Source organism: Polyodon spathula, chromosome 2 (assembly GCF_017654505.1).
Source record: "Polyodon spathula isolate WHYD16114869_AA chromosome 2, ASM1765450v1, whole genome shotgun sequence".
Classification (NCBI taxonomy): domain Eukaryota; kingdom Metazoa; phylum Chordata; class Actinopteri; order Acipenseriformes; family Polyodontidae; genus Polyodon; species Polyodon spathula.
In genome coordinates, this window is record NC_054535.1 from 71,953,832 (window position 1) to 71,976,885 (window position 23,054).

The 23,054-nt window shown below is 37.4% G+C and overlaps 1 protein-coding gene across 2 annotated transcripts in view; it reads left to right on the forward strand.

Moving 5' to 3' along the window:
* Positions 1-591: 591 nt before the first annotated feature.
* Positions 592-23,054, forward strand: part of antxr2a (ANTXR cell adhesion molecule 2a) — an 80,043-nt gene continuing 57,580 nt past the window's right edge. The window contains exons 1-10 of one of the 2 annotated variants that reach the window (XM_041228387.1): positions 592-1,159; positions 5,207-5,278; positions 6,777-6,848; positions 7,218-7,299; positions 8,129-8,236; positions 8,388-8,456; positions 12,386-12,466; positions 18,790-18,850; positions 20,842-20,931; positions 22,414-22,483. In XM_041228387.1, coding sequence (XP_041084321.1) covers positions 1,035-1,159; positions 5,207-5,278; positions 6,777-6,848; positions 7,218-7,299; positions 8,129-8,236; positions 8,388-8,456; positions 12,386-12,466; positions 18,790-18,850; positions 20,842-20,931; positions 22,414-22,483 — 830 coding nt within the window. In that variant the 5' untranslated portion in view covers positions 592-1,034. The remainder of the gene's footprint in view (positions 1,160-5,206; positions 5,279-6,776; positions 6,849-7,217; positions 7,300-8,128; positions 8,237-8,387; positions 8,457-12,385; positions 12,467-18,789; positions 18,851-20,841; positions 20,932-22,413; positions 22,484-23,054) is intronic. The other variant, XM_041228377.1, reaches the window with a different exon arrangement.

Below are 23,054 nucleotides of genomic sequence, written 5' to 3' on the forward strand. Positions count from 1 at the left end.
TATGGCCCGAATGAACATCTGTGCTTACTTCCTGTATGTTGTTTGAGACCAAATGTTCGATTGTATACTCCACATTGATTCAGTCAGCCACGCATTCAATGTCTGTTATTAATTTATTCCTGAGCAAGATTTATCCACCCTGCTGTCTTAGAATGCAATTTTGTACGATCTTAATATGGTTATGACTGCCCGGTAGACCAATTACTAAAACTGACAGAGGGGGGGGGGGGGGGGGGGGGGGGGGGGGGGGGGGGGGGCTAGTCTCAGACTCAGAGGACCTATGGAGTTGCATTTGATTAAGTCTCTAAGTTTAAACTATCAGCAGTGATTTTTTTTTTTCTTTGTTTAGTCACATCAGCCCCGTTTGGAAAGGGACATCTTTTTTAGAATTATTCACAAGATACCCCTAAGCAAAATACTTTTTCTTTTTTTTTTTTGTAAACGGGTTATGCCCTTTGTAAAAACATTATTGTATAGAGACAGTCTACAAACCTATCAGTACTCGTATAGTAAAAGCTTCCTGCAGCTGCACAGGACTCATTGCATTAAGAATTTTACTGGAAGCATTCACGAGGACTACAGACAGGGTTATTTGTATTGCCGCTGGCGCATGCTCATTTAAAAACAAACACGTATTTCGCACCAGTTTACATGGAAGGCTGGGTGTAACAGTTCTCCATAATCGGTTTCAATACAGTACATACTTAAACGGTGCCTGTGTGCTCACAGGAAAGAAGTATTTATGTTGTTTCAGCTCTACTGTACCAACAAAGGACATGAAAAAATTGGTGACGTCAGCCTGTGAAGGATTTCCTCTTCTCATGAGACCATCACTTTTGTAACTTTAACACGTTGCCCTGGATATGTGCAGTCTTTCTTAATTTATTCCACGTATTAAATTAACAATTGCACGCATTTTGGATATTCTGTGTTTTTTGTATTTATTTATTTTTATATATATAACTGGTGGCTGATTCTGTGTGGTAGTGCATGGCATTACCATTTTTTTTTTTTTTTGAAAACAAGGAACGGAGATGAAGTACTGTACTGCTGTCGCCCAGCTCGTTTTGCTCCTAACTTTACTAACGGGACCTCCTTCTGGTAAAGCAGAAGAAGCCTCTTGTCATGGAGCATTTGATCTTTATTTTGTGTTGGACAAGTAAGTATCCTGTCAGAAATGCGTTTTTCATACAAATACTCTGCCAGTTGTGAAACAGTTAAGCCAGCCCGCGGGCTCAATTCAGTTAATTAATCAATATAAAATCATTACTGAAAATTGTTTGCCAGCGAAAGTGCCAGGTTTCAAAGAATGCTACCAGTATCAGTGCAGTCTGGGGAGGTAGAGGCACACAAATTGGGGCGCAGAACAGAACATTTTTGTTTATATTGTCTGACTTATGACTACGACATAACTTTTTATTTTATTAAACTTGTTTTTATAAATACAGCAGTCGAATGTCTTTTCTGTGTCCAGATACTAAAGTGTAGCTGCTGATACATAATAACATTGCTAGGTAGACCCCTGGCCTCTGAATCCATGCTCTGTTTTGTTTCATACAGCTTTTGCTGTCAGATAATCACTCATTTATGTTCACTGTACTCGGTGGAGGAAACCTGTTGCTTATGTTTAGCATAGGCAATAATGTATAGGTAAAATTATCTCAAATGTGTGCATAACTGTCAAATAACTATAATTGTTTGTGATAGGTTGTTCAAAACTAGGCCCTGTATCCAATTCTCAAATGTTAAATTAACTAACAAACAATAATCCTTTTTTTTTTTTTTTTTGAAAATTATTCCCCAGTGTGATTGATACAAGACAAGAGTTCAGAATCAGTTTACAACTACAGATAAAGTTGTGTTTTCTCTTTCTTCTTTCTGAACACAGGGCCTGTTTTTGAACATGTTTTATTTTTTCCTGTTTATTGTTATACGTTGCATAGTACTGTGCCGTGGTTGTTTTAGTGGTTTTAAGGGTGGAGCCCTTTCTTACTAGTACTCTATATACATCAATAGGGCTTACTTTAAATAACGAAAGGAAGAAAGAAAGAAAACATATTTTCTTTATACTGAAGTTACCACTTTTTGGCATTGTATGCACATAGCTGATGGATCAACTCTGCCATCATAATATGAAAGAAGCTAGTTGGAAACTAGAGGGGAGTTAAGGAAGAGTAAGGGCTGATGTGTGAAATACATGATGATGATGTAATTTCCTTAACTGAGCACACAGCTTGCTTTAACCATTAATGTATACACAGTTTGTAGACTAGCCTATGTAAAACACGCCTAGCAGATTGTTAAGCTCATAATAATATAATGGTGAGCGCAGACAGAACCTTTGCAGCCCCTCTGTGTTGCGGAGCTGTGAGGGCACACCCTTAACTTTGCAAGACCCTGACCCATGCAGAACTGTGCTGGGACAGTGCATGAGGATTTCACGGGAGCAGCCCCATGTCAGTACACATGAGTGAACGCCTGAACTTGTTGCAGAGACTGGCTCCCCATAGGAGTATATGGGTGGAACTTTGTACTGGAGTTGACCTCTCCCTAGCACAGGAAGGGGCCAGGGGTGAGTAGGACTGGAACAGCCAGTGTTGGTGGAGTGAGTTGTAACAATATAGGGAAATGTCGGTTATTTAATGGACAACTTGCGTGATGTTCGAGGTGGGATATAGTGGGAGTGTATGAGAATCTGCTGTTTGAATTTCTAACCTGCTTCAAGCTCTTCATTCCTTGTTACACTGGTGTTAAAAATGGGATGGAATGAAAATTCTGGAGCGGGAAGAGAGAACCAGCGGAGGGTGCGGCTGGCACGCCACCACTGTTCAGGTGGAGGTCATCTTCGAGAGAGGGCATCTTCAAAGATGGCTGCGGGAGCAGTTTGACAAGCTGGAGGTGGAGAGCGAAGCACTTGAGAGCAGCAAAGAAAGTCTTCAAAGCGGCAGGGCTCAAGCAGCCAGCAGGCGACAATGGAGGAGGCCAATGGGGAAAAGCAGCAGTGCCACCAGCAAGCCCCTGAAATACAATGGGATTTTAGACTGGAGTGCCTTTTAGGCTCAGTTTGAGGTCATCATGCAGTTGGGGTTGTGGTAGATGAAGAAAGAGAAGGCCCTCCAACAAGCAAGCTGCCTTATTGAAGACGCACTGCCCTGCATCTTAACACTCACCCCTGAACAGCAGCTGGACTATGCCAACCTTACCGGGGTGCTGTGGAGTCGCTTCGGTAGCAGCCAGCAACCTGGGCTACTCTGGACCGAGCACCACAGCACGATCAGGAAGCCTGATGAATCCCTGCGAGACTTAGTCGTGGCCATCGACATGCTAACGAAGAAAGTGTACACCCACACGCATACCCACGAAGTCTAGGAGGAGCTCGCTAGGGATCAGTTCCAGAGGCCAGGTCTGTTGAAACTGCAGCCAGCTAGGACACCTGTGGATGCAATGCCCAACAGCTGCCTCCCTACCACAGGTCCAGTCCAAGAACCCCAGCTAAACCACGCACACCCAGTCGCCGCAGCCAGGGGGAGCCCAACAGCACAGCCAGGGGAGTGGGGCCCAGCTCCCCCCGAACCAGCTGACAGCACGCCTGCACCCTGCGCCAGTCTGCCAAGCCCAGCCGAGGTCTTGGGGAGAATGACGGTGGGGGACTTCTGTCACATTCTGGTCCTCATTGAGGGGGTTCTCTGCACAGCTGTGGTTGCAGTGGGGCTGCCTGGCTATTAGAGATGGTCCTGCAGAGGTGGTGGTGAGAGGTGGCAGATCGGGAGATAAGGTGGCAGGTGGTTGTACCGAGCTCCCTGCAAGCGGCAGTAATCCAGGCAAACCTGGCGCTCTTGGTTTGGTTATTTTGGAGTCCCAAAGACACTCAGGCAACTCCAATAAGCGTTTTATTGAGGGCACTGCCGGTGGAATGTGGAGGACTTTTGCAGGCACTGCAATGAGTGTATGGTGCAGAAAGGACTCCCGGGCAGGTCACACACCCCGCTGCAGCAATTTCCAGCTGGTGGCCTATGGAGCGGATGGGGGGTTGATATCCGGGGTCCCTTCCCTCGCTCTTTTCAGGGGGCCATGGACTACTTCACGAAGTGGCCAGGTGCCTATGCGCTACCAGACCTAGAAGCCGAGACTGTAGCAGAGGCGTTGCTGGAGGGCTTTTTCTGCTGGTTTGGGATTCCCCAGGAGGTCCACTCTGACCATGGACTCAGCTTTGAGTCATGGGTCTTTTTGGTGATGTGCCAATGCCTGGGGATTCATAACACCCACGCCACACCATTGCACCCCCAGATTGATGGAGTTGGCTGATGGAGTGGTTCAATCGGACCCTCGCCGCCCACCTCTCTATCGCCGCCACTTCCCACCAGAGGTACTGGGGCATTCAGCTGCCGCTGATCTTACTGGCTTGCCGCACAGCTGTGCAGGAGTTCATCACCTGCACCCCCACGCTACTGATGCTTGGCCACCCATCCAATACTATGGAGGACGCCACCTGACTATAAGCCAGGCACTTCTAGGACAGGCTGGTCACCGCACATTGTTTTGCCCACAAAAGCGGCACTATGACATTAGGTTTGGGAACATTTTCTTGCCGGGGAACTAGTCTGGGTCTACAACCAGCCGGATCGTAAGCCAGCAGCCTACCGATGCCGGACCCCTTAACAGCCCAACTTGCTTGTCACTACAGGCCGCGGTGGGGGATACACCGGCTGCCACTTGTTCTCACAGGCCACAACAACACAGATGGCTGCCCCACCATTTCCGGGACTCTGGACACCTCATCGTGGGGGTGGAGGGGTGGAGGGGTGTAGTGGTTATGGTTTTCGGATGATGGAGACCAAGTGCTTTACAAAGCTGTATTCCAGTGCTACAATCCTTTTGTTCTACATATTAAGTTCATGGCGACCCATAAACGCTATATCCATTATATTAGTAACCTCCTGAAAAAATGTCATAATTAGTATGCACAAGTGCTTTTTTTGAGGTGTAGATCACAGATGCCTTCTGTTTACGATACTGGCACTTGGTTGGTTGGGGTTTTTAGGGATATATCTTGGTAACTATCAATATAAATAATTGTACACATTAAGTTATCATTACATGAATCATAAACATTTTGCAGAGTTACTCAAAATTTACTGAAATTTGATCTGCTTTTGAAATGAACTAATTGTATAATAATGAAAGTTTTTTTTTAATGTTTCCTCAGATCTGGCAGCGTAGCAGACAACTGGGGTGAAATCTATGGATTTGTAGAGCAACTCACTCAAAGATTTGTAAGGTAAAAGTTGTTGTGATCTAACAAGCATGTTATGGAAATTATGTTATCTTAAGCAGTACTTGCATATCTGTGGAGTAGATAGCTCAGACTTTTTCACAATAAACTGATCTGCAGAAGAAAATAGCAAATGGGCCATGTGGGAGTGGGCGGCACTGTGGGTTGAGCTGTTTTTCCAACCGTTACATCCATACAGAGGGGATAAACAAGGGGATTATATTTTTCTGCTTGCAAACTAGCAATAATAATACAATAAAATCAAGGAATAGCTTCAGACTGCAGAACATCTGATGGGATTGTGAGTTAAGTGTGGAGGAGGAAGGGAAAGTGTGCCATGTGTCTTGTGGGAGAAAATTAGCAGTACATATCCTTATGTTGCCTTGCCCGGCATCGTTAAGGCCACAGAGAGAGAGCAGAATACTTGCAGAAAAAAAACAACTTTAGTATCAAAGGGAAAACGAGTTTGTAAGGTCTAAAGAAAAATGTGTTAAGGGTAATATGTTACCATTTGAACAGCTGGTGTTCCAGTAGAGAGGATTACAAATGATGTAACATGAGATATATCAGTATTTCTGTAATTCCTTATCGTGGTATTGCTTTGCTTGTTCTTTTCTGACGCTTCAATTAACAGTGTAACTTATGTACACAACCTTATGAGCGAAATCATTTTTTAAAAATTGTTATTAATTGCAAAGCTGTACCAAATCACAAGAACATTTTTTTTTTTCAATTATCTTTGTTTGGTTTGTGTAACAAACTAACAAGAGTTTTGTGGTGCTGGCACTAGTCTCAGAGTCTCTTAGCAAAAGTTCAGGTTGGGTAGAATCAGGGGTTCATTTATGCCAGATCGCATCGCATCCCAGATCCGTAACTTTTTAACTTACTGCAACAATTATACAGTTTGCAAATGATGAACCATATGTTAAATATAACCAATTGTTGCAAGAAAGAACTGTATATACATAACAGATACAATTAAAAAAATAAAAGCTTTCCTGTTCCAATAGTTGACAAAGGTGTACTGTAATGATATATTTTAGGCTACAACATCTATGATTAAGAAAATTACTCTGCGCTCCTAACAACAACATCTTCGTCACTGCTGTTCATCAGATTAGTCGAGCCACCACTGTTATTATTCAGACCTGAAGATTATGTTAATTCAACATGGCTAGACAAAGGTAGGCATGCAGCTACCAACACCAGTAACAAGGCACGAAACCCTGATCCACAAACAGATGTGAAACTTAAGCATATATGGAAGCTACGTTAAATCAATGCCAGTACATCAGTACAGAAATGTTAATGATGAGATCTGGTACTTTTTAATTTACAAATTATCCCCTGGATGGAGTGAATGTAAAAACCTGTCATGGAATTCCTTTTGGACTGTACACACCTTTCTTATTGGTTATTTTAATAATAATAATAATAATAATAATAATAATAATAATAATAATAATATAATAATAATAATAATAATAATAAACTTTTGTTTCAGCCCAAGGATGAGGTTGTCATTTATAGTGTTTTCATCAAAAGCTGAAACCATGATGCCTCTGACTGGAAACAGGTCTGTTCCTTGTTCTACCTGATTGTCAGCAATTTAATGTATCATTTATTAGTGTGTGTGGGGGGGGGGGGGGGGCTTTTTATGCCATATGATTATCTTTAGGGTCTTTCTAACTCATTAAATGAATATAGTTGTGTATATAGTTTTTATGTAATACTTCATTATGATTTATTAAAATGTGTCAGGTTGTATTACGCAAGGGAAATACTGTAAATAGTAAATAGTTGTATCTTAACCGCTGTATTTCTTCTATAGATTTCATTGGCTACTTTCTTATTTGTTCCCAGGCTAACACCTGTAATTTTCAGCTTTACATTTTTAACTGGCTGACCTGGTTGTTTGATGACTGTTCTGATTGTTGGTTTTCAGAGATGAAATTCACAAAGGGCTTGATCAATTGAGCAAAGTGATCCCAGCAGGTGAAACGTATATGCACGAAGGGATCAAACAGGTAAGCAAACATTAGTATTTTTTTGCAAACACGTACTTTCCAGGAAATGTGAAATGTTGTACACAAAAAATTGCTGTTTACACTTACCAAATTACACGAGATGCTTGTATTATTTTTTCTTATAACAACAATATATTATAATTTAAAGACTGATTTTTTATATATATATAAATATAGCTATATTATATATATATATATATATATATATATATATATATATATATATATATATATATATATATATATATAAAACACTACAATGTAGTGTTACTGGAATTGTATACAGTTTTTTTTTGCATTCTGCTCTTTGCCAATCCAGTGGTTCTACAGTAGTAACGCAGTGGTTCTGTACTAAGGGCAGTGGTGGCACAAGACAGCTACAAAATGGTCTATATGGATTGTTTTTGATAAACATTACTGATAGTATCACAATGGTATGAACGAGTAGACACTGATAAACCATTACAGCACAGTATTGCCATGTCAGTGTCCCACCATGTTCCACTGCACCATTCCATTGTGTTAATTGTGATACAGATGCTGTGTTCAGTACATTTTTAGTTCCAGGGCTTTATCAACAGCAATTTACTCAACATACTGTATGTGCAGCTAAGCTTTCTGTGTTCTTCTTATCATTAGTCATACTGCACTTCTTTAGGTCAAATTGATTATACAGGAAATAAAATCCAATTAAGTCATTTTCATTTGTCATCGTTAGGTTAGGCTGCTTCCTCTTCCTGCCGCACAGGACATCACAAAAATCTGCAGTACTGTAGTTCGATATAATATAAATGTTTGATGTTTATACGTTTTTATTGATATTTTATAGGCACGGATACAAATAGAAAGGGAAGGGGGTTTGAAGACATCCAGTATTATTATTGCCCTTACAGATGGGATACTGGTTGATTTGCTGCTGCCATATGCAAAAGAAGAAGTAAGATCAATCTTTTCTATGTGCATTTAAATATTTTTTTAGAAGTATTTATGAAATAATAATAATAATAATAATAATAATAATAATAATAATAATAATAATAATAATAATAATAATAATGATTATTGTATTCTATATTGTTTAATTGCAGGCAAAAAAAGCAAGAACTTTGGGTGCAAGAGTGTACTGCGTAGGAGTTAAAGATTTTGTTGAAGAACAGGTAAGAGGTTTTGAGAGAACATTTGATGTAGCACAGAAGAAAAATATCTGATTTTAACGTTGTAAAATATGTTTTAGATTTTAAATACAGTTAGAGAAAGTAAAGAGTTGTCCGCTGTGACTTCACACCCTTCCTTATGAAATGTAGTGGTATATCTAAAAACAAAAATAAGCAAAACATGTAATTTTACTGCTGAAAAAAGATCGATCTTGATTTAACACCTTCAGGGTTCGAAATTAACGCCGGCCGTACGGCAATTACCGGGGGTACCCTTCTCAATTGCCGGGGGTACCCTTCTCAATTGTCACAATGCTCCTCAAAATATATGTCTATTCTCGGCCATTCTGGCCACAGTGCCCATTCAGATACAGCAACTAGAGACGCCTGTATTAGGAAGTGTTTGCATCCAAACAATAACATGATTACATAATTTATGTGGCTAAGCAGGAACCAAACATCAAAAAACAAACAACGAATACGACTCTTTCAAGCACGTGGATTTCTACAGTGCCTAATAATGCCATCTTAGAAAAAAAGACCAGAATAAACGTAGAAAGCCTTGCACAATATGCAAAACAAATGGCAAAATGGAAAAACTTTTTTTCAGGTCAGTAGTTTAGAAATATGTACGGTACTTAAAAGTGGTTTTCTTTCAGGCTTAAAAATGATTTACTGTAACTAACTTGAAGATGTTTCAATTGCCGTTATCCCCTTATATATATTGTCATTATTTTTACCACATTTAAACCAAAATGGTATGAAATACTATTCTACATTGTATTACAGTGTTTATTGTTATTATTGGTCCATCGTATTATAAAAACATGTTTTAGTTTTTTCAGTTCATCCATAAATGTAACGCAGCTACTCGGCATTTTGTATGTTACACGCAGTAACAAGATTTCTGAGTTTAGTTTATGTTAAACTTAGGAGAATATATGCTATTAAATAGTCCCTCGCAGTCATGGAATTACATCATACTTTCAGAGTTTTCAATGCATAGCATAAAACAAAAGTTGTGAAGTGGTCTTCAGTGCTACCTGCTTTTGCTGTTAAGTGTCACTACAGCAGTGTGTAAACCCTGTCTGTAGTGCAGTAAGAAGCAGTTCATTATATATGCAAATAAGTGTGATTATAAAATGGCTTGGATATGTTAAACGCCATAATTGGCTAAGCACGATCACATGACCTTGCAGTAAGAATTTTCTTCTGCAAGACTAGGGGCGAATCACCTCTGAAGATTGATCAATTTCGTGGATTTATTTTCTTTAAAATCTCTTTGGCCATGGCGATGGTTCCTATAAAGCCCCGGACTGCAATCTAAAATAGTGGTGGAGATGAATTGCGTTGGATCTTAATAATGAAGGGACAGTGTATGACAAAAAAACCCCCAAAAAACCACTAGATTCTTATTAAGAATATGGTTAAAAAAAGTTATATACATTCCAGTAACTGCAAACACCAGAGTTGTATAATAATGCAGTGAGCAGCTTTGTTCAGGTTGACTGATGTGACATTCTGCATGGCTGCCTCATGGGAGGTTCTGGAGAGGTTCAAATAGTGTTGAGAAGAGATGCAGGCAGCACAGATGAATTACAAATAAAAGTACTTAGTTTGCTAGGTGAAACATTGATTTTAAATGTCAACGTAAACGTGTATAAAACTTGTAAATAAGCAGTTTATTTTTTAGTTTTTCAAACTGCACTTTAAAAAAAAAAGTAATACCTTTTTCCATCAGATTTGTAGCTTCCAAAGACAATGCATAGGACTTATTTTGAGGGACGTAAAATTAGTTGCCTATTGCGATTGTCGATTGCTTTTTCGTTTAGAGACATTTCAATGTACAAGGAGAGACTAATCAATTTCAGGGTTTGCAGATTCCTTTTTCATTTAAGGGTTGTTGTCGATTTGCCAATTGCTTTTTCATTTGTAGCTTCTAAAGATGCTTCACGTATGTTCTCTATTTATAGTATGATTAGTCACTTTCCTAGGGTGGCTAAAACCACACAGAACTGATTTTCTATATTATCTCTATGTATAGTGCGATTAGTCACTTTCCTTAGGTGGCAACCCTTTAAATGTAAAAGGAATCTGCAAATCTGAAATTTATTCGTCTCTCCTAGTACACTGAAATGTCTGTAAATGAAAAAGCAATTGGCAGTAGCAACCAAGTCTACATCCCTCCTATTTTGCACTGGCTGGATAATACATCACATAAAGCTTAATTTAAAGGTGAAATGTTATTGTTTTGATTTATTACTACTCATTAACGCTATTTTTCATAGATTTTTCATTGACAAGTCATTGCTGCAGAATATATTTTTCTCGTTGCAGATTTTAGGAAATTTTACTGCAGATTTCCGTGGGGACTAATTAAAATTGAACAAAAATGGTCCTGTGGATGAGCGATAAAAGCCAGTGTCTGGCTTCAGCACGGGCATACCTCACGAGCTCCGAGCTCAGTTCCACGCCAACACAAAAACAAAACAAAAAAACAAACAAACAAACAAACAAACAGCGTTTTCTGAATAAATACATTATTATTATTATTAAGTAAAAAGTGTGCTGTTTCTTTCTGTGGCAAATAATTAGCATTATATATGAGTCCAAAGCAAAATTGCACAACATACTGCACATTGCCCTTAACTTAAGCTTACTGGCCTTGGTGCCTCTAGAAATTTATTAAACTGAAGGTAATTTTGGCCTTGCCATTTTTGTTTCCAGTGTAGAACCATACAGCTTGATTCATTTGTTTTTGAATTCATAGGAAAAGTGAACTCATAAAAGCCACTGGTTTTGGTTTAACATGGTTTCTATGCTCAGACTTTTGTTGTACCATAAATCCTGCCAAGTTCCTTTTTATTTCATATACTGCGGAACTGAGTTGGATAGCCACTTCCTTCCCTATGAATCTTTTCACTTGGATCTTTCTTCAGTAGCTAAATAATGTGTTTTAAACTTCTAGTTTGAGTCCCTCTGAAGATATTTCTGGCTATCAGTAGCTGTTCAAGCCAAATTGATTTTGATATTCTATGTCTATCATTTCAATATCATAAATGTCAGAAAATAATGTGATCATCTTGCATCCAATAGTTATCTAAGGTATAATTATTTTAATATCAGTTAATATACATACCATATTCCTTCGAATTTAAGACACCATTTTTTTTTAAACAATTTTTTTTCTTCTCAAAAATATCCTTCCTCTTAAATTCGAGTACAGTATAGTGATGCATGTATTAAAATCATCAACAAAAGACGTGACTACCCAAGTACACAAGCAACAACTTGACTGACTGCCAGGAAAAGACAAACAAAGACATCACTGTCCGATCTCGAATCATCCATTACATACAGGCAGCCATTTTCAAAGAATTGTCATTGGCTTCCTGAGGAGTTTGAAGAGAAGCTTTTATAATCTCAGCATTTTGTTATTAGGCTCAGTTCATAACAAACAGTACCAGCTTGGACAGATCGGAAATGCTAATCAAACCCCTGTGTTTTTTGACGTGCCAAGCAATTCCACAGTTCACAAATTGGGAAAAAAACAGGTGTGAGTAATGAGAAGCAGCACATAACAGAAATGCTCTGTGTGATAGCAGACAGAAACAAACTGCCTCCATGAGCGTAATTGAGGTTGTATCTTTGTAAATGCATATTAGCGTGATGTTTTATTTTTTTCCTTAAATTAAGGGTCGGAAATATGGGCATAAATTCGAAGGAATTCGGTTTTAGACTAATACATGTATATCTTAAATACATGTTCTTCATATCAAAATGGTTATAAATATAACTAAACTGTTAGCATCAGACACCTTTACAAAGTGTAAATCAGAATCCTGATTTGTTACCATCTTACCAAGTCACTTTTGTCAATGAAGTGGTTCTTATTCTGACCTTGTAAAACTGTTATTTTATTTTTTTAACAGCTTGCAGAGATTGCTGACACCAAAGACCAAGTCTTCCCAGTCAACGATGGATTTCATGCTCTTAAAGGCATAATTAATTCAGTAAGTTCATAGTTATATTTAATAATATGTTGCTGATTAGTACTTTGATAGCTTGTTTCAACTGAGCATTTATTCCTTTATAATTGTGTATATAATTCACTTTTTGTGTTGCCAGAAGCCTTTGTGTTACAGCTTTGGCATGGTTTTGTGGCCAACATAATTTTGGTTGGAATCCATTTGTGTCTTTAGTATTGGTCCAGTTGGCTAGCACAATGCCATGCATTTCATTTAGGGTCCTGCTGTACCCTGTGTATCATGCAGTACCCACTGTATAGTTGTCCCTTTTTCAGTCTATATATTTAAAATTCATAAAATAAATATTTTGATAAACTTTTTTGGGCATTTTATTTTTGTAATTAGTACAAATATAATTTTTCCAGGCTATGTCACTGCCGACCACACCGGGAGTTCCTAGGGGGTGGCGCACAATTAGCCCAGCACCGTGAATTGAAAAATCTATGTGAAATATCAGAGTATTTAGAAACTCTTGTATCTATCTGACACATTTAAAAAATAGATACAACACACATGTCTGTAGCTCTAATGGAAAAGAGGACTTGTTGAAGTTGAAAGTTTTTTTTTTTAGGCTTAAAGCCCTAAGGTTTGAGATGTCCTTCCAAACCAATGTGTGGAAATGTGTTATTTAATGGTACTATACATGTTTGTATGTACTGTATGTCATTAAGCATCCTTAACATTTTTATTTGATATTAAGCAGTAGTATCGATTAATTGTGATGCTTTATTTATATGATATATCGGATCGTAATGGAGGTATGCATTGTTTGTATTGCATTACTAGACCAAAAGCACAGCATCATTCATTGTAGTCCCCCAAGAGGTTTTTGAATGACAAGCAAATGTTTTATAGTTGGTGTGAGCACATACTCGCCCCAACTCATTTAATTGTATTTTTAACAAACTACTCCTTTATTTAAGGATCTTATTATGCATCATACAAGCAACTATCAGGACCATCACATGTATTGCGATACATATTGTATTGCAACGTGAGTATCATATTGTGACAATAGTGTATCCTTACGCTCATATTAAGAATGTGTCTCCTTTTCATCCGTAATTTGCATTTAGTGTTTCTCTTACCTTATACTTACACTACTGGGGCTGCAGTTCTTCCAAAAAGCCGAAAAAAGCTTTTATCTTAATGAGGGTTCAAGGCCTTTTTCATCTTATGGGATTTAAATTTGTCAAAAATAAGCAGTTGATAATACTGACACATTGTTTTGATGGGAGTTGTTCCTTTTGGGTGAAAACGGTTGACTTCATGGTGTGTTTAGACTAAAAACACTAAAGTTAGCATTCCATTTGGAGGTTTTGTAGTGTTTATATCTCATTTTAAAGGAATCGCTAATTTATAGAACATCTTGAAACTCTTTATTTACTAAATGAAATATAATAAAGAAATAGACATGTCCATTTTCAAATTGTTAACTCCTGTTTCTTAAAAAGAGAAAAAAAACACCCTTGTAATATAATTCAGGGTGGTGGTAGAATAAAAGAAAGTTCTTAAGAGATTCTATTCCACAGAGTAACCTCTTGGACATCTATTCATCTGGACCAGAACATTCAGAAAACATATACCAAGGAAGGTGGTAGTACTACTTCTAATATTGAGTAATTTATCAGCAGTTGTGTTTCAAATGTGTTTTATTGTAGTCCACTTCCAGTATTTTGGATCTGATGACTCCAGGAGATTCCCAAGTAGCCTCTCATATTGTATGTTTTGAGCTAAAAAAAAACCCTGCTGCCGGCAGTCATGGCTAGCTAGTGGCAGGAATAGCAGAGGTTACAGTTTACCCACTATATTGAGCACTTTTATTACACAAAATAAAATAAAGAAAGAATAACTCCCCAGCTCAGGGCTTACGTATCACAAAGATGATTCTCTCTCTCTCTCTCTCTCTCTCTCTCTCTCTCTCTCTCTCTCTCTCTCTCTCTCTCTCTCTCTCTCTCTCTTTGTCTCTTACAATGTTTTTGTTTGGTCAATTATTGTATGTACTGTATAAATCCTATAACATGCAATACAATGAAGATCTCAAGGTTAGTGGTCACTATGAAGAGCAAAATAACCTTCTGCAATTATTTGAATTGCTATCTATCAGCTGAATACTTGGGGCTTTTTTGGGACACAGCCTTCCAAGATAATGTTGATACGAAGTTGCCAGAATAGCAACTTCCTACCTTATGCGCTTGCCAGCTTTCTGTGTGATCGTTTCCATTTGCTGTACTCTTATTTCTCACTGTGATGCCAGTAAAATTTCTGCTGAAAAGAATGCTAGAGGTGCTATTGAGAAAGAAGTTAAATGGGAACAAAAGTGTACTGCTTGGCTGAACCGGTAGTGACAGGGTTTTGTGTTAGTTAATTTGTTCCATTTTTCAAACCAAGTTGCAGTGTTGAATATGGAATTTTCCAGACTTTATTGAAAACATATTGAAATATAATGTCAGGTGTAGAGTACTGCGTGGCTGTTTGCTTGTTACTGAAAATGATTCATTAAAATAACAGTCTATTTTGTCATTTATTGGTGCAAAACAGCTGGCTTGCTGCTTCTTTAAACATGTGTTTGCAAGCTAGGGATTTGAGGCAATCTATGTTGTTGAGTTTCAAATTCAGTTGTAAACATTGGAAAATGAATCTAAATTCTTAGTGTATCCTGCTGAGCAATAGCTATTATTCAAACACATAACAGTTATCATGAACAGTGTGCTTTGAATCATACGGGAATGCTATTTGGGCTTTTTAAAAAATCCTTTCATCTGTAAAATAACCAAAGTGTGTCCTTTGTGGGTAGGATTTGGGGCTTTTGTTATTATTTATACTGTAGCTGTTTATGCTGTAGTTTTACTGTAATGTTTAAATTTGAAAACCACATTTACCATACACCATAATAAGTAAGCATAATAATAATAATAATAATAATAATAATAATAATAATAATAATAATAATAATAATAATAAAGGGAAGCTTGTAAGAGTTTGCAAATCCACAGTGATTTGATTTCACAATGATAAAGACCAAACACTCTGAGAACTGTTTCAGTGCCACATTCAATGTGTTTTACATGAACATAAGAATTTCGATATTTTTCAGAATATATAGCTTTCAGAAAAGTAATTCCGATATCAAAAGTCATGTAAAAACAGTTTTCCGAAAACGTATTGGAACATTCTTAAAGTGAGATTTCGGAAATCGCCACCTAAAATATTCCAATAGTATTCCGAAAACTAACATAACATATTGTAACCATAGACATATAGAACTAGACCCGCCAACGGCAGACTTTGAGTGAGATCTCGGTCCGCCATCTTGGATGCTTATAGGTCTGCCACTGATCCACTGATTTAAACAGGCAGATACGCAGAGCGTTTTTGGGGGTTTAATTTATTTAGCTTCAATAAAATTGTATTTTTAAACTTGGATATTAAACTATTAAATTATTATCATAATCTTGCAGTGTCTAGTTAATGTAGCTATTTAGTTGCAAAAGCAAAAATCAAGATAAACACATTAGCCTATATAATGTATGTAGCCTATATAATGTATGTAGCTAAGGTTGTTAACTTACTCTTCAATGTCTGTCTGTTTCTATCTACAGTGTCCTTCATTCAGTGCTGTAATTAATCTCCTTTTGTTTATAAAAACATGTTTTTACTGCATATTTCTAAACCATAAACAACAGAAATTTTTATACATTTATATGGAATGTATGTAATAAAATTGGACATTTTGAGACAGGACAGGATTTTAAATGAAATAAACATTGTTAATCCATATCGGTTTCTAAATGAAATCGCGGATATTTGACAACGAGTGAAACTTTTAAGAATGCTTTCCAGTATTTATTTATAGTATTCATTACAATGTTACAATAGTACATAATAAATTACTGTAATAAATGTTCTGCAGTTAACAACATATTTTTAATACTGTTTCAGAGCTGCTGTTGTTATTTGTTTAGAAATAATTTTTTATCACTCAGGAAATCTGGTAACTCTAAAATGACCCAAAAGTATTATATGTTGTATTACTTGTATTATATATTGTGGATTTTATAATATATTAGTTGTATATGTACCATAGTATATATATTTATTTATGATGTATTTTTGTAACATTGTAATGTATACGCTGTAAATCAATACTGTAAAGCATTCTTAATAAAAACCGTAATATATTTGATTTTGCTTTTTCAACTAAATAGATAAATTGCCCAGACATGGCGAGAGTTGGTGAATAATTTAAGTTTAAAATCCAAATTTAAAAATACAATTTTATTGAAGCTAAATAAATTAAACCCTGAAAAACGCTGTGCGTATCTGCCCGTTTACATTGGTTACATCCCGCTCAGCGGCAGACCTATAAGCATCCAAAATGGCGGACGGAAATCTTGTTCGGCTGCACTGAGAGCCGTAGGCTGGTCTAGTTCTTGTCTATGATTGTAACGGGTTACTGCCCCCGGGCACGCCCCCCAACCAATCCGGACCTCTCAATCAGTTCAGAGCTGGGGAGACTGCTCAATTTGTTGCACAGCAACAAGAACAAGTGACAGTATACTGCACATGTGCAAACTGACATCATTCGCACGTATGTGATTATTAAAGCAACGAAAGAGAAAGGAAAGTATGATAAACAATTTTTTATTGTTATAAAAGTACATATCTATGCAACAAAAACAGATTAATACTGGCCAATTAAGCTATGTGTAAACACAAGCAAATGGAAACTAACCAATAAATAAATAAATAAATAGAAATTAAACGCAGCAATATCAAAATGTTATTTCTGTCGCGTAGTAAACCCAATTTGTAATGATAGTCTTATTCCTATATTGCTGAGGTGATGGTAATCCTCGTTAACTACGTATAAATATATTCGGTATAATAAGTATTCCAACCATGCACACCACGAACCAAATACATAATAAAGAACTCTGTAGTAATGATCTGTTAGTTTGCATATAATATATATTATAGAAAAATATTTAAGTGATTTTTTTTGCTAAATACATTTATACTCACCATGCCGGTCTGCTACAGCCTGGGGGTAAATGTGTGCATGCGGTAGGGTTACAAATTAATATACTACTGACCTTATTTTAATCCAGTTGACACCACACATGCTATCGAACTTCAGCTGTACTTTTCGTGAGCCTCTGGTCTGCAGACATACAGTATTGAAGCACAACAACATCCCTAAGGCATCAACAACCTTTGGCAGCACTATCGATTGTAGACCCCCCCCCCCCCCCCGTTGTGATTGACAATGTTCAAACTTAGGCTCTAAAAAGTTTAATTAAAAATGCCAAATTAACTTGAAAGTTCAATTGCCAAACAGCTCATTTACGAGTTCAAAAAAATTCAATTAACTTATGAATTGGCAAATTAACTATTTAATTTTGACCCTTATAAAGCTCCATACATCTGAGGTCCCTTTTTTAAAACAACAAAGAACATCAGCTCAGTAAGGAACAGTGACATGCATCAGAACAAATAACATTTTACACTACAAAAAAAAAACCACTCAGTAATACTTCCGATAGCCACAAAGCTGAGTTACAACAACAATAGACATCCACCTATAGCTTATGCCTACTGTCGACTCTGAATCATGATCCCTATTTCGTATTACATATTTAATAAGGTATAAAATAAGTTTCATGTACCTGTTTTATGGCTGCTGAAAGCACAGACTTTCTTGCTTGAGACACAGGCGACGTATCCAGCCACAGTGTCAATTTTCATCGGCAAGTAATCTGAATGTTTTCCAAATTGATGACTTGCCTTTTCATTTTTTCTTTAAGCTGTATTCACCCATGATTAATTTCTTGTAAATTTGGTTCTACATATGAAAATGTTTTTGTTCATTATCAGCAGGCAACTAACGAAAGTGCAAACAGGTGACCATGTCATCTGACAATGTTGTCACATGTTTATACTCACTGTGTGTACTCTGGGCTCGCAGTGGGGAAAGAAACTGACGGCTTTACAAGGCAAGAGAAACACAAGCTGAACTTTTATCAGCTGAATATTAATAATTCTGTCTGCATCCGATCCGCCATGTGCAAAGATGTAAAACAATACCCCCACATCCGTGGATAGAAAGCAGATATCCACGGATTTGCAGGGCTTTATTTATCAATACAATAAATGAGCAAGACTTATCATTTCTAATTGTAATACGTCATTTCACTATGTGTTATCCCTTGGGGAATCAAATACATTCATTTTTTTTTTAAACAAGCCATTCATAAAGAGATACCAAAGATTTCAGGGTACTCATGTGTTCTTGTTCTTCTGCACAGATTTTGAAGCAGTCCTGCACTGAGATTTTAAGCGTTGAACCCTCAAGTGTTTGTGTCAATGGTAAGTCAGTAACATTAATGCTTAAGTAATGTATTAAGTTTAGTTGAACAAAAACATGAGTGAAGTGAAGCACAGAGTATGTGAAGTATTTGCACTGGATCACACTCACAGCAGCCCAGCTTAAACAGATCTGTGCCAATGCTAACACATTTGTTTTGCTGATTTCTGTACTTGTTGGTGGCCACCACCCTAAATCGGAGTTAGGTAAGCAGCATTGAAAAAAAGTTATAGATTATCTTAGTACTGTGTAATACAATATGTATGCATTTACTGTGCTTTAATACAGTTCTAACCGCGCTCTGCCATACTTTCTTATGTTTTACCACATTATACACTATCAGTCAAAAGTTTTAGAACACCCCCATTTTTCCAGTTTTTATTGAAATTTAAGCAGTTCAAGTCCAGTGAATAACCTGCAATGGTACAAAGGTAAGCGGTAAACTGCCAGAGGTTAAAAAAAAAAGTTTAGGTTATCAAAAACTGAAAAATAATGTACGGTTCAGAGTTATACAAAAAGGCCTTTTTTAGGGAACAAGTAATGGGTTAACAACTTACAGCTGTTCTGCAGCAATGGAAGTAAATTAAGCCTTGAAAGTTGATGCTAACAATTCCTACAGGTGTCCCAACTTTTGTTGATTACTTACAAAACCCTCTGTCTGTATAAAAGCAGTGTTGGAACAGACTGTGTTACTACACCCTCTTAAGCATTATTTGGACAGTATTGTACTACAGGAAGTAGTATATTGCTATCATAATGGTGAGAAAAAGGCAATTAGCAAAGGAAGATAGACAGACCATTATAACCCTTACAAATGTAGGTCTTTCCTTTAGAGAAATTGCAAAGAAAGCCAAGGTGTCAGTGAGTACAGTTTCCTACACCATCAAAAGGCACTTGGAAACTGGAGGAAACTCTGACAGGAAGAGGTCTGGCAGACCCAAAGCCACAACAGAATCAGAAGACAAGTTTCTGAGAGTCAACAGCTTGCGTGATAGGCGGCTCACAGGACAACAGCTTCAAGCACAGCTTAACACTGGTCGAAGTAAGCAAGTCTCAGTTTCAACTGTGAAGAGAAGACTTCGAGCTGCAGGTTTGACAGGTCAAGTGGCAGTAAGAAAGCCATTGCTAAGATGGCAAAATAAGAAAAAGAGGCTTGCCTGGGCCATGAAGCACTGCCAGTGGACTACTGAAGACTGGAAGATGGTCTTACGGATCGATGAATCAAAATTTGAAATCTTCTGTTCATCACGCAGGGTTCTTGTACGCTGTCGAGTAGGTGGAAGGATGGTTCCTCGGTGTGTGACACCAACTGTCAAACATGGAGGAGGAAGTGTGATGGTCTGGGGCTCTTTTGCTGGATCCAGAGTCGGCGGCTTGCACAGAGTGAGTGGCACCCTGAACCAAAACGGCTACCACAGTATTTTGCAGCACCATGCAATACCCTCTGGTATACGCCTAGTTGGTCAGGGGTTCACCCTACAGCAAGATAATGACCCAAAACATACCTCCAGGCTATGTCAGAAGTACCTTTTAATAGAAAAAAACAAGGCGGTAGGCTTCAAATCATGGAATGGCCAGCACAGTCTCCAGACTTAAACCCCATCGAGCTAGTTTGGGATGAACTGGACTGAAGGGTGAAAGCAAAGCAACCTACAAGTGCAACACATTTGTGGGAACTTCTGCAACAGTGTTGGGAAGAACTTTCCAAACAATATTTGATTTCCATTGTAGAAAGAATGCCACGAGTGTGTTCGGCTGTTATATCTGCAAAAGGTGGCTACTTTGATGAGTCAAAAATTTAGATTAAATTTTGTTAAACAAAACTTCCATGATTTCTTTTTTATCTCCAATTGTTTATTTGTTCTATGCCTTAATTTCAGAGTACATTGAGACATTAAACTGCTTAAATTTCAATAAAAACTGGAAAAATAGAGGTGTTCTAAAACTTTTGACCAGTCATGTACATTATACTGTTGTCTGTATTTTTTTCCAGTGTCATTTTCAGTTGTTTTAAGAGGAAACGGCTTCAAACTTGGTCGAAACAGAGTTACTTGCACCTTTGTTGTCAATCAAAATACAATTAGTAAGTATTCAATATTGTATTCTTTATAACAAAAATGGTCCTCTTATATTTATGAACAATGACATAAAAGGGTGCAAAACCAGTCAAAACACTGATTTAATTCACAGTTCCCTCTTTAGGGTTCACAGTTTTTCTTTTGCGGTTCTAAAGCTGGATTTAGCATGAGTTTTTTCACTATCTTCTAGGTCACAATAGAAAGCAAAAAACAAAACAAATTAAATATTTTAAATATGTGGATTGTACTTAGTTAACACAATGCTCCTCAGTGCTTGAGGCTAAGATTTTGTATTAGGATGGAGGGGAAGCTGCTTTTCTGTCCTCTTTGAAGCTCCTGTGTTTTTTTTTTTTTTTTTTTTTTTTTTTTTTAACATCAACAGACATTCAGTTAGAATTCAGCTACGGTATAATTTGAGATAATGCCAAATCTCATATGATTTACAGTATTAAATGAATACTTAATACCCTCTGCATTTGCATACTGTTTATTTTGTATCTGTTTATTATCCTATGATATATGTTCTTAATCACAATGTATTATTGCTTTAGGATGATATCTAGCATGTTTCATAAAGCCACCTGAATATTATATCTGTGTGACTTTTTCTGATCAAGCCTGAGCAAGGTGGAATTTCAGCAATGAGGCCTGTATAAAAATAACCACAAGGAGTGTACACAATTTCTTCCTTGTTAGATATTTCCCCATTACAAAACACAATCACTGTGTTAGGGGGCAGAAAATTACCAAAGCACACTGTAGTTTCTATAATGGCCTTATTACAGAAATACCACCTTGGTCCCATCTAGCATAGGAGGAGCTCTAAGGAGACCTAAATAAAATGCATTTTTGCTTGACTAAAACACTTTCATATACAAATATGTTTTCCATAGAAATGGTCAACAATGCAGTTTATTATTTTTAAACTAAATCTTTCCCCATGTCAGTCCATTTTTTACAGGCACTTTTTTTTTTTTGGCAGACATGGTGTATAGTCAGTTGTGTGTATTTTGAGCGCTACATGTGACTTTACTAGATCAATGGTTACCTGTGTTGCTATGCATTTTAGAGGCACCGCTGAAACTGAGCCTCGGTATAGACCCAAATGGGTGTGAGCTGAAATAGTTCTTTGAGGGTTGGCATTATGTAATTTTGGGCAAGCGTAATCGCAGCCTACTAAAACTGTAACTGTTGAAAGTGCTTGCTGTAATCTAAAAATCCCAATCGACTGTGAACAAAAACACATGAACTTGCACACTGTATCAATTGTCATAGAAACTGTAGATTATGCTGCAGAGTTAATTTTCAAGTATATTTTAAATCTTGATAACGCATGCCAGCCGAGTATCAGAATTTAATGTCCCTTTTACTTTTGAAACAACTGTTATATATAATACATATATAAACTGGAAACAAGTTTATTCTCCGATTTCATAATTGATTAACCAGTGAAGTCTAAGGAACTCATGCAATGCCTCATTTTCCAGATGAGAAGCCAAGTGAAGTGCTGGATAATTATCTGGTCTGTCCAGCGCCCACGCTACATGAAGTTGGACAGTAAGTACTCATTGAGAGCCTCATACTGTAATTATAAATAACTGGACACTATGGCAGGGCACTGTTGAATCTCCAGGGCTACAATTCATAGGGTTATGCGCTGTGTTCTATATGTTTCTTTCATTATTTATTTCAAACAGGCATCCTTGTTTTACTGCAATGGCTGCCAATGAACAAAATGTCTGCTTTCATACAGTAGATGGGTCAATGCTAATTTTAAGGATTATATTTGGTTTTGAGTCTATCTGTCTGCTGATCTAGCTAGTAAAACAGTGCAGAGTATAAATCAAGGAGGTTATGATGAGATTTTAGAGTGGCTGGTGAGACCATACTTGGAATTGTATGTTCAGTCTTCATTCCACTGAAAAGGACATTGCAGCTTTGGAAAGACTGCAGAGAAGAGCAACTACAATTATCCTGATTTGCATTCACCATGAACTACCGGTCTCTGGGTATTCATGGGAGCATTTAATAATGCTTTTCTCCTTGCAAAGACAATACTTTTAAATGATCTTGTAAATGTACCACTCAATTTTTATTTTTGGCTCATCTGGCATTCAAGGGAGTTAAC